The sequence below is a fragment of the Rhinatrema bivittatum genome, chromosome 3, assembly GCF_901001135.1.
Source record: "Rhinatrema bivittatum chromosome 3, aRhiBiv1.1, whole genome shotgun sequence".
In the NCBI taxonomy this organism is placed as follows: Eukaryota; Metazoa; Chordata; class Amphibia; order Gymnophiona; family Rhinatrematidae; genus Rhinatrema; species Rhinatrema bivittatum.
The window spans coordinates 188898457-188910687 of record NC_042617.1 but is presented as its reverse complement, the minus strand read 5'-3'; the positions used below and the strand labels follow the sequence as shown (position 1 = coordinate 188910687).

Here is a 12231-nt window from a genome sequence, read left to right as displayed (position 1 = left end):
GCCCACTCAGTCCTTGGAATTCCTGGGAGCCCTATTCGACACGCAACAGGGGAGAGTTTTCCTTATCATGGAGCGAAGTTGCAGAGGCAGGTTCGAGACTTCTTGGCCAAGCATCCTCTCAGAGTCCAGGATTACTTGCGGGTCCTAGGATCGATGACTTCCACTCTGGAGCTGGTGCCCTGGGCCTTTGCTCATATGCGTCCTTTACAGTCTGCTTTACTTTCACAATGGAAACCAGTTTTCGAGCAGTTTCACCTGCTTCTTCCCCTTACGGATACTGCTCGGTCCAGTCTTGATTGGTGGCTCCTCTCGGACATCTTAACCTGCGGAGTTCCCTTGGTAGTACCCGAGTGGACAGTGGTTACCACGGATGCCAGCCTCTCTGGCTGGGGTGCAGTTTGTCTCGGGAAATCGGTGCAGGGGCAATGGTTAGCATGTGGTTAGCGTTGCAAGTGTTCCTTTCTCTCCTCCAGGGGAGGTTGTCAGAGTACTGTCCGACAATGTGACCACAGTAGCTTATATCAGTCGCCAAAGAGGAACCAAGAGCCAACCAGTGGCGATGGAAGCTCAGCAGCTGATCAGCTGGGTGGAGCAGCATCTGGTCAGCATCACAGTGTCTCACATAGCCGGCATCGACAACGTTCAGGCAGACTTTCTCAGTCGACACAGTCTCAATCCCGGAGAATGGGAGTTGGCAGACGAGGCGTTTCAGCTCATATGCAACACATGAGGCATACCCAGCATGTATCTGATGGCGACATTTCGGAATGACAATGCCCCATGCTTCTTTGGTCGCCGCAGGGAGACAGGAGTGGAAGGGGTAGATGGCCTGGTTCTGCCCTGGCCAACCAATGTCCTGCTATATGTCTTTCCGCCTTGGCCTCTAATCGGCAAAGTGCTCAGGCGAGTAGAACTTCACCCGGCAGAGGTCATCCTCGTAGCTCCAGAGTGGCCAAGTGGCCATGGTTTGTGGATCAACCTAGTGGTGGCGGGGCCCCTATGGTTTCCGGTGCTCCCGGACCTTCTGCATCAAGGGCCCATTTGTTTGGAAGGAGCCGATGGCTTTTGAGAGGCGGCGCCTAAGGGGCAAAGGTTATTCTGATGCGGTAGTTGCTACGCTTCTGAGATCGCGTAAAACATCCACCACCCTCACGTATGTTCAGATGTGGAGAGTTTTTGAATCTTGGTGTGTGGCACGTGAGGTTGTTCCTACCCGGGCATCAGTGTTAGATATTTTGTGTTTTCTACAAGCTGGACTATCCAAGGGCTTATCGTGTAGTTCTCTGAGAGTGCAGGTGGCAACGCTTGGTTGCTTGCGTGGTTCCATACATGGTGTAGCGTTGGCTGCACATCCAGATGTGGCTCGTTTCCTTAGGAGAGCAAAACACTTACGTCCTCCGGTCAGACACCCTTGTCCTTCCTGGAGCCTGAACTTAGTTCTCTCAGCCCTCTGTGCGGCACCCTTTGTACCTCTGAAAAGGGCGACGCTGAAAGATCTCACAATAAAGGTGATTTTTCTTGTAGTTATCACATCGGCTTGTAGAGTGTCGGAGCTTCAAGCACTATCCAGTAGAGAGCCTTTCTTGAGAATTTCAGATTCTGGAGTTTCCTTAAGGACGTTTCCTTCTTTCCTTCCGAAAGTGGTTTCCTCCTTTCATTTGAATCAATCTGTGGAGCTCCCGTCTTTTCCAGACTTGGACCGGTCGGATCCGTTGTCTAGAGACTTACGGAGACTGGATGTTCGCAGGGCTTTGCTGCGTTATCTGGAAGTTACAAACTCTTTTCGTATGTCCGACCATCTTTTTGTGCTGTGGAGTGGTCCAAGGAAGGGTAATATGACATCTAAAGCTACTATATCTCGCTGGCTGAAAGAGGCTATACATTCAGCATATTTGCTGCGTAGTTGACCTCTACTGGTTGGTCTTCATGCCCATTCCACTCGTTCGCAGGCAGCGTCTTGGGCGGAATGCCAAAAAGTCTCGCCTCAGGAGATTTGCAGGGCGGCTACTTGGAAGTCTTTACATACTTTTGCGAGGCATTACAGACTTGATGTCCAGGCACCGGGTTCAGGTGGATTTGGAGAAGGTGTGCTCTGAGCGGGCCTCTCCGGATCCCATCCCACGTAAGAGACTCTGGTACATCCCAGGAGTCTGGACTGATCTGGGTACGTTCAGGGAAAGGAAAATTAGTTCTTACCTGATAATTTTCGTTCCCGTAGAACCACAGATCAGTCCAGAGTCCCACCCGTTGTAGGCATAGAGGTAACGGAGAGTCCACTCATTCAGCATTTGTTTTCTTTTTGGATCTGCAGATCTTTTTGGTTGACAGTGTTCAACGGTGTTCTACAGGTTATGTTCCCATTTGGGTTTAGTGAGCCATTTCTGATAAAGTGTTATTGTATATAGTTAGTTTGGTTGAGGCAATTCTGCTTTGATACTGAGTAATACTGCTGGACTGTAGGTGGCACCTTAGAATATATGGCAGAGTCTGTTAAAATTTTCTCTGTCTCCATCTGCTGGAAGGGAGGCAAAACCCAGGAGTCTGGACTGATCCGTGGTACTACAGGAACGAAAATTATCAGGTAAAAACTAATTTTCCTTCCTTATTCAATGGTTAGGTTAAAAATTTGTCCTTTAGGTTGCAGAAAGACATCAGTCTCTGAAGTTTATAAGTACTTTTACTGTGTTTTGTAACAATGTGTATTGTGTTGGTAGGTGGAGCAAAACAGAGTGACGCTATTGAACGATAAAGCAGTTGCAAAATCGCAGCTCCAAAAGAAACTGGGTCAGCTCCTGTATCTCACTAATTTAGAGAAGGTATGCCAGGCCTTTTCTTTTTTTCAAATGTTTGTCAACATATTGCTTTTTTTCCCCCCCCCAGAAACTTAACCCTATTTGAGCAGTACTGTGACAGTATTTTCTGTTTTTCTTTTACTTTGTTGATGAAGATTAAAGATACTTTTTTTGTGCAATGGTTCCATGGATCAGATGGTAGTGCTCTGTGGTATAGTGCAGAGATTCATGTTCAAGTCTCCTGTCCAACAGGACTGGCAGGGCCTGGGGTTGCCACAGAGATGATGCGCTCAGGCATTAGGAAAAGGCTAGCCTTTGAGGAGACTTCTCACCAGTCTTCAGGCGAGAACAGAAGGAGCATATTGTCAGTGGTGGAAGATATGTAAATAATTAAGAACAAATTGAGAATAAAAAAAAAAGCAAATTAAACATTTGTAGAACAAATGTGGTGGTTTGGATTTCCATCTTTTCTTCAAGGAAAAGCAGAATGGCAGTCTTTACAAGTGGTTGACATCATCTGATGGAGCCTGGCCCAGAACATTTATGTCAAAGTTTCAAGGACTTTAACTGTGCCTCACCATTCATGTGCAGCATGCCAATAATCTACACATCCACACGGGAACCCTTTCAGTTTCTTCTTTTCCATGGAGCCCACCAATCACAGATCTTCACTCTCCTGGTTTTATGTGGATTTTCCAGTCCTAATTTGGGCAGAAATCATCTGACACAGGGTCCTTGCCACCTTTATCTACTCCTTCTAGTCTCTTTTGATATGTTTTTTCGGTCGTTTTTGTAAGTTTCCTTTCATTGTCACTGAGGGTCATCAACTGCTCACAGTTATAGAATTATTCAATATTACTTCATTGGTTTTTTTTGTCCAGTCTTGGATAAGCAGACCAATGGCTTTAAACAAAGGCCCTAGTGTGACAGGGTCATGTTTGTCATAGATCCCCATGGTAGGTGTGTCTTGATCCGGTGGCCATCACATGACGTCCTTGAGTGTCATCATTGCATGACCCTGATCCCTAGGGAGCACCAGTCCCAGTTGGAACTTATGGAAAAGCACTTCAGGCACATAAAATCAGTCCAGCATGCACACATGGACGCGTGATTTTATAACATGCACGCGCTGGTATGCGCATGTTACAAAAACGGGGGCAGCGCGCGCATGGGGGGGTTCATTTTTGCTATATTCGCGCTATGACGCATCGGGGTCTTCCCCAGTTCCCTCCCAGTCCTCTCCAATTTAGGAGCGGACTGGGAGGGAACTTTCCTACCCCCTACTCTAACCTCCCTTCCCCTTCCCCTCTCCTTCCCACCCTCTAAAAAGCAATTTTACATTTTTTTACCTTTTTTTTTTCAAGTTACTTCAGGGCTCGACCTGAAGTAACTTGCATGGCACACGAGGCTCCGGGACAGCAAACAGTGGCGCTGTCCTGGACCGCCCCTCCCCACCCAAAACACGCCCTCCAGCCCGCCCCTTCCAAGAGGCCCGGCACTTGAACGCGTCCTGGCCTTTACGCACGTGGCCGGGCCTCTTGGAGGATTTTCCCGGTGCGTGTAGGGCCCGGCCACACGCGTAAAGGCCGGGATTTAAGCACGAAGGGCTTTAAAAATCTGCCCTTAAGAGTGCATTTCGGTGTAACTGGAACTTATCACTAATATGTAGAAGATAAGACCCATTGCTATACAGCCTTTAGTTGCACAATTAATATGGGGCCTGCTTCTTTGAAACCTCCCATCAGACTTCACGCAGTGTCTTGGGACTTCAGCGTTGTACTGATCCACACGATGAAAACTCCCTTTGAGCCGCTGTGTTTCTATAACCTGAAGTACCAGACTTGTAATGTCATATTTTTGGTGGCAGTGACTTTAGTTTGCAAGGTCAGTGAGCTTCAAGCTCTAGTGACTTATCTACCTTGTACATACAAACGCTTCCTCATCGGGCCAGGAGTTTGATTCTGAAAGATTGACTATTGTGGGTTCCTGCGTAGGTGAACTGTGGGTGGCGATTATACCATTCTGTCGTTGTTCTGGGAAGGAGTGGTTTTGGGAGAGGAAGGGGGGGATCAGGGAGGGTTAGAAGGTGGAGGGAGGGTTACGGCAACGCACTGAACTCAGCTGTTTGATGGCTTGTTGTATTTCTTTATTATAAAATTAAGGTCATGTATTGTTATTCCCTGCAGAAGACTCAGAGTGTAAGTCTCGCAGGGTGATGTTATTTAGTATTGCAAATAAAAACTGTTGAAACATAAAGCGATATGGAACTCTGTCTTAACCAGTCAATCATCCTTTCAACATTTTTTCCTAGGCAACATGTCCACAAAGGTGAGCAAGCATCACACACAGTTTGGACTCCAAAAGAGCCTTGGTCTACCTAGAGCGAACCGAAGCCAATTAGATAAAGAGTGTGTTACCAAACACATTCTTATCTAATTAGCTAGCAGATTGCATCTCATTCTGTTGTGCCAGGTTAGGTCAAGGCTCACAGTGTCAGAGCCATGGCAGTGTTGGTAGCCCGCCTAAGATCAGTCTCCGTGGAGATCTGCAAAGCTGCAGAGTTCTCTCCACACCTTCACATCACACTGTTGATTGGATGAGGTCTCCTGACATGGCAGTAGGTTCAGAGGCAGTCTGTCCTGCAGAATCGATTTGAGGTGTAGAACCCAGCTTCATTCCCTCCTAGAGCCTCTTGTTTGTGTTCTAGACTGGCCTTTTACATAAAAAAATATGAAAAGAGAAAAGGCCTGTTGCCAACAAAACCTGTTGTGCCCATTGGCATTGTTTTTGTTTCCTCACTTTTTTTTTTTGTAGTTTGGGAAGTCTGTAGCTAGGGATTCCTCAATTTTGAGGGCTGCCATCCTGCTTGTCCTTGGAGGAAGCAGAGTTGCTTAATTATAAGATTTGTTCTCAAAGTTCAGCAGGATAGCAGCCCTCACGAAACCTGCCTACCTTCTCTTGGAGTTGGCATCACCTTATTTAAGCTAAGAAATCAGACTAAAGGGGTCTCTCGCATGGATGCTTGACATGCTGCACATGCCCAGGGAGGCACAGTTAAAGATCTAAAAACTTTGACATAAAAATTCCAGGCTGGTATCCATCAAATTATGTCACTCATTTATGAGGACTGACATCCTGCTGTCCTCGGAGAACAAGAGTTACTGGTAAGAAACTGCTATTCCTGTCCATCTCCTGCTTCACTACCTCACTGTCATAATTCAGTGTCTATAGTATTAGTTATACATAGGCACTCTAGCATTACAAATATTAACTTGTGCAATACAATTTGTGGAAGAAAATGGTTATCTGACTATACTGTCCTTCACTGTAATAATATGAAAATAAAGTCTGCTTTGATATTGATTAATTTAAGAACTATTTTTCCCCATCCACACAAGTAATTTATGGACTTCAGTGTAACAGTTGGAAGAGAAATTTTCAATGTATTTTAAAATGCTAGATAGAGTTTAAGCAGCTCTAGGCACCATTTCAATTTTGTTGTTCTGATTCTTTTTGTATGTGTGGTTGTGTTACTTATTCTCAGGATCAAACTACAGGAGGAGTAAATCCAGAGCCCTGTCCAATCTGTGCAAAGCAGCTCGGAAAGCAGGTACAGTACTAGAGAATACCAGGGGGAAGGGTTCTGTATTCTCAACAATCACATCTCTGCAGTCTGAATTCTGAAAGTTCTTTAATTGCATTTGACTTTATTCTGAAAAGATGCTTATAAAATGTGTCACCAGTACCAGATAAAGCAGCGGTAGGCAACATCTGTCCTAGAGTCTGATTTTCAGGATGTCCACAATGAATATGCATGAGGTATATTTGTAAGCAAATATATCTTAAGCATAAATTTCTGATTTACCTGAACAGGTAGGGCATGTTGGTGGGGACCATAAAGGGTGTGGGGTGCAGTTGGGGCAGATGTTGGGGGGTTGTGAATTAAATGTGTGTGGAGGTGGTTTGGAAAGCTCCTTTCAGCGCCATCCTTCAGTAGTGCATCAGTTGCTTTCCCTGGAGCAGGTATGGGTAGAGAAGTTGTGTGTGGGGAGGTGGCTTGAAGGGCACCTATTGGTGCCATCCTTCTCCAGCTGCTTTAGTTATTTGTCCTTGTTTCTGTGTGTCTGTGTTACTGTGTGCCAAAGTGCTGGAAGGGTAAGGGAGGTGGTTTTTGGAATGGAATGCTGGTCAATATTCTGCAGCTTGTAAGAGTTTTCTCTAGAAAGCAATGGGAAATGTTTTAGAGGCTTGGTTCTCTGAAAATATTGACACAGTGTTTCTGGTTTTCAGAATCATCTGCGATGCATATTTTCTTCTCACAGGCTTAGGAAATCCCTGCATTGTATAAGAATCTAAGAAGGGTCATCGCTGGGTTTAAGAGACTGGCCCCCATAGGCAGGGCTGGAGAGTGGGGGTTGAGAGATCAGAATGTGGGGGATGACCCTTTCCCCCCACCACCCTCTAAAGTCCCAGAATGCTATAGCAGTGTCCCTTTGAAGTTGACTGCTGGAGCAGGCTCCTGCTTGGCAAGGTTTCACTCCTTTTGCCTGGTGATTTGGTGCCTTAAATTTTGTGCCCTGGGCAATTGCCAATGCCTAAATCCAGGCCTGTGAAGGATTAAGGCATCCTGAACCCAGATCAGTCCAGACCAATGGGTTATTCATCCCTTCCAGCAGATGCAGTCAGAGAACAAAACTTTGAAGCACTGCTACTTAACTGAGAGTGCCACCTGCAGGACCTCAGTATTTCTCTGACTCCAGCAGATGGTAGAGCTGCACCTGCAGGCTGTTAGTTAAAAAAAAAAAAAAAAAAAAAAAAAGCAGCCCATTGAAGCTTGTCCATCTTCTACGAGGAGTGGGAAAGGATCACCTTGGACCATTGGGTGCTGGAGATGATACAAGAAGGCTACGCTCTAGATTTTTTGTGCCCACCTTGGGAGGCCTTTGTGGCATCCCACGTGATCTCACACATCAGGTGGGAGGCAGTGTTGGGGACGCTGCAAAGGCTGCTTGCCCTAAAGGCCATGTTCAGGAGCAGGGTCAGGGAAGATATTCTGTTTACTTTGTGGTGCCGAAAAAGGAGGACTCCTTTTGGCCCATTCTTGATTTGCAGAAGGTGAATCAGTTCCTTCAGGTTCTTCGCTTTTGCATGGAGATGCTGCATACCCTGATGGCAGTGGTTCACAAAGGAGAATTTCTCGCCTCCCTAGACCTGATGGAAGCGTACCTACACATTCCAATTCAGCAGGAATATCAGATGTTTCTTTGCTTCAAAGTGTTGAGTCAACATTTTCAGTTCAGAGCCCTCCTGTTTCGCTTGGTGAAGGTGCCCCGCACATTCACCAAGGCGATGGTGGTGGTGGCTGTGGCTCTTTACCGGGAGGGAATTTTGGTCCACCCGTATCTGGACAATTGGTTGGTTCGAGCAAAGTCCAGGGAGGAATGTGAGAAGTCCATCCAAAGAGTGACTCTCGGTTTGGTTATCAATGTGCAGAAGAGTTAGTAAGAGCTGACTCAGTCGCTGGTTTACTTAGGGGCCCATTTCGACACTCTGCGAAGCAAGGTTTTCCTGGCAGCGGACTGGGTGTCAAAGTTGCAGTCTCAGGTCAAGCATCTTCTTCGTCTGGAGGTGCCCAAAGTGTGGGATTATATACAGGTCCTGGGGTCCATGTGATCCACATTGGACTTGGTCCCATGGGCATTCGTGCACAAGAGACCACTGCAGTGTGCACTGTTGTCCAGGTGGAGTCCCTGCTTGAAGCAGCTTCATCTTCCGTTGCCTCTGCTTCGAGAGTCCAGGTCCAGTCTCTCGTGGTGGCTGTCTCGACCCAATTTAGAGAAGGGGATGGATCTAGACCCTCCGGACTGGATGGTGGTCTCCACGGACACAAGCCTCTCTGGCTGGGGAGCGGTGTGCTTGGACCGGTCGGTGCAAGGTCTGTGGCAACTGGAGGAGAGGTTCTGGTCCATCAATTGCCTCGAGATGAGGGCGGTCCGTCGAGCCCTGGAGGTTTTTCTGCCCCTAGTCTGGAGTCACATGATTCGAGTGTACTCTGATAACATGACGGCTGTGGCATACATCAGTCGGCAGGGTGGCACAAAGAGTCATGCAATGGCGTTGGAGGCCCGGAGATTATTTGCATGGGCGGAGCATCATCTCAAAGGCCTAGCCGCATCACGTGTAGCGGGAGTAGACAACGTGCAGGCAGAATTCCTCAGCAGACAGCAATTGGATCCTGGGGACTGGGAATTGTACCCGGAGGCATGGAATCACATCTGTGCGAGGTGGGGCACTCTCCAGTTGGATCTTATGGCGACGCCGCTCAGCTCCAAGATGAAGAGATTCTTCAGTTGCCAAAAGGAACTCGGTTCGGTGGGCCTCGATGCTCTGGGAATTCTTCTGTACATCTTTCCTCCTTGGCTCCTCAAGGCTCGTGTCCTCAGGCGCATAGAATCACATTCCGGGACTGTGGTTCTAGTGGCACCAGTGTCCACGGAAACCGTGGTTCGCAGATCTGGTGTGACTTGCGGTGGAAGGTCCTCTTAGTCTGACTCATCTTCCAGACCTGTTGCATCAGGGTCCCATATTTTCAGATTGGGAGTATCGCTTTTGTCTCACGGCTTGGGTTTTGAGAGGCGGAGACTTCGACTGAAGGGTTACTCCAAACAGGTCGCCTCCACTCTTCTTCAATCCAGAAGACCAGCGACCTCTATGGCATATATTAGGGTCTGGAAACTGTTTGAAGTTTGGTGTCTTCAGCGTCGTCTAAATACTCTGGTGGTGGAGGTGTTGCATGTGCTGGATTTCCTGCACAGGAGTTGTCCAAGGATTTGGCTTACAATTCTCTTCGTGTGCAGGTGGCTGCCTTGGGTGTGCTTAGAGACAGGATTCAGGGTAGGACTCTGTCTGTTCATCCGGATGTGGTAAGGTTCCTCAAAGGGGCTAAGCTGTTATGTCTTCTGGTGTGAAATATCTGCCCAGATTGGTCTCAATCTAGTACTTCGTGTCCTTTGAGACCCCACTTTGAACCCTTGAGAAGGGCTACCCTGAAGGATTTGACTCTGAAAGCGGTCTTTTTGGTAGCTATTTGTTCAGCTCGAAAGATTTCGGAACTTCAGGCTCTGTCACGTAGGGATCTGTTTTTGCAGATTTCCGGAAATGGAATCTCATATAGAACTGTGCCTTCCTTTGTTCCTAAGGTGGTGTCTGCCTTTCATGTTAATCAGACAGTAGATCTTCCGGGTTTTCCAGTGTGGTCGAAGGATTCTCCTCAGGAAAGAGAATTACATCTTCTGGATGTGCGGCGGACGCTACTTTGGTATTTGGAGGTTACTAATGCTTTTTGTTGCTCAGATCATCTGTTTGTTCTCTTCAGTGGACTGGGGCAAAGTCTCTAAGGCTACCATACCTTTTTGGCTTGGAGAGGCCATTTGTTCGGCTTACATTTGTAAGGGATGACAGGTTCCTGTTGGTTTGTGGGCGCATTCCATAGGGCGTAGGCTGCTTCCTGGGCTGAGTGTCGACTTTTATCACCCCAGGAGATTTGTAGGGCAGCAGTGCCATCCTGCGCATGGGTCTTTCGGGGGCCCGCCCAGTTTAGAGGTGCTTGGGGACATCCCACTGGTTTGGACTCATCTGGGTATGTTCAGGAAAGGAAATTGGTTCTTACCTGCTAATTTTTGTTCCTGTAATAATACAGATCAGTCCAGAGGCCCTCCCGTTTGATACCGAAAGACTAATTTCTGCCAAGTTTTGCTGCTTAGTACAGAATTTTTTTGTTTAATAAAGAATTTTTCTCTTATTGGGCAGTTACACGATTCACTTCCTTATCCTGTTTAGTTCTTGACGAACAAGTTCAGGGTATCCACTTTTTAGTTCCCTATGTCGGTGTGAAAGGATTTCTAAAGTATCTTGGCTTGGGTACAAGTCAATACTGAGGTCCTGCAGGTGGCACTCTCAGTTAAGTAGCAGTGCCTCAAAGTTTTGTTCTCTGACTCCATATGCTGGAAGGGATGAATAACCCACTGGTCTGGACTGATCTGTGGTATTACAGGAACGAAAATTAGCAGGTAAGAACCAATTTTCCTTTTTTGAAACTGTGTGTAGTACAAAGTTCAAGGCAAAGTAAAGAAATAAATGGAAAAGCTATGCTTTCCAACCTACACTCACAATAGTAGCCACATGTTTTCTGTCTAAACTATTTTGCCTATTTGAGTGGTTCTGAAACCTGTCCTTATGACCTCACAGCCAGGCAAGTTTTCACATTCTCCAAGAACAAGCAGGATTATTGCAGTCCTCATACATGGGTAACGACTTCCAATGGAGCCTGGCACAAAAACCTTGTTAGTTTGTAGAATTTGGTTGTGCCTCACTGGGCATTCCCACGCATACCATGATACCACACATACATCCGGGGTCCCTTCAGTTGCTTTTTCTGTGGTTTTGATGCCTCCTGCTCCTATTTTTCTGGGCCTTTTAGGGATGTCATTAAAAACCTGACTGGCTATAGGGCACAAGGAGACGTTTGGGCACCAGTGGCTTATGTTGTAGTACTTTTACCTAGTATAATGGTTGGTTAGTTTTCCTATCATGTCCCTCTTTTCTTTTTAGTGGGCTGTGTTGACCTGTGGACATTGCTTCTGCAATGAATGCATAGCTATTATTATGGACCAGTACAGTGTTGGCATGCGCAGACGTGCTATCAAATGTGCCATCTGTCGGCAGACCACTTCACACAAGGAAATATCTTATGTCTTTACCACAGAGATTGCAAACCAAGAGAAGGACATTCCTGTGAAGGTAAGGTAACCTACACATTACCTTCTATACATTCAGTTGTATGGGATTCAGGGCAAGAGACATTCAGTGACACTTGAATATCTTCTTATTGGCAAGTGAGTGAGATCTCTTGCTGACTCTAAAGATTGATTGCCTTGTTCAGGCATTTTTTTAAAGCATGAGTGTTGCAAATGTTAATTTTGCCATGAATTGGAAGCTGATGGTTGGATGGGAAATTAATGCTTTCTCTGTGTCCACTCAGATGAATCCAGAACAAGTGGGTTATGCTCCTCCACCAGCAAATGGAGATGGTGAAAACTGAAGTCACAGTATATATACCCCTGCAGTGACATCAGCCTGCCAGTATTCTCCGTCCATAGCAGATGGTGGATGTGCATCTCCCTACTGGGAATTGCTTCATTTTTAAAAAGGAGAACTAAGGAAATAAATTCGCCCCACTCTTCTCCGGTGATACCAATTGGTTCCTCCCACAGTTGAGAATTCCTGAGGTGATTTCCGTTTTCCCTCAGATGAGTGCATTGGTCCAGTATGGGCTTAGCTGCTTAAGCAGCTTAAAAGCAGCAGATGCAGGAAACTGAGCATGATGGTGATGGCACATGCCCTCTCCTCCCACCAACGGAGACCATCTCTGTACTCAGCC

General features: G+C 46.7%; 1 protein-coding gene across 2 annotated transcripts in view; it reads left to right on the top strand.

The window, feature by feature from the left end:
- SHPRH (SNF2 histone linker PHD RING helicase) overlaps positions 1 to 12231 on the top strand; it is a 425259-nt gene that overhangs the window by 375351 nt on the left and 37677 nt on the right. For both annotated transcript variants that reach the window (XM_029594036.1, XM_029594035.1), the window contains 3 exons: positions 2715 to 2816; positions 6337 to 6402; positions 11403 to 11591. In XM_029594036.1, coding sequence (XP_029449896.1) covers positions 2715 to 2816; positions 6337 to 6402; positions 11403 to 11591 — 357 coding nt within the window. The remainder of the gene's footprint in view (positions 1 to 2714; positions 2817 to 6336; positions 6403 to 11402; positions 11592 to 12231) is intronic.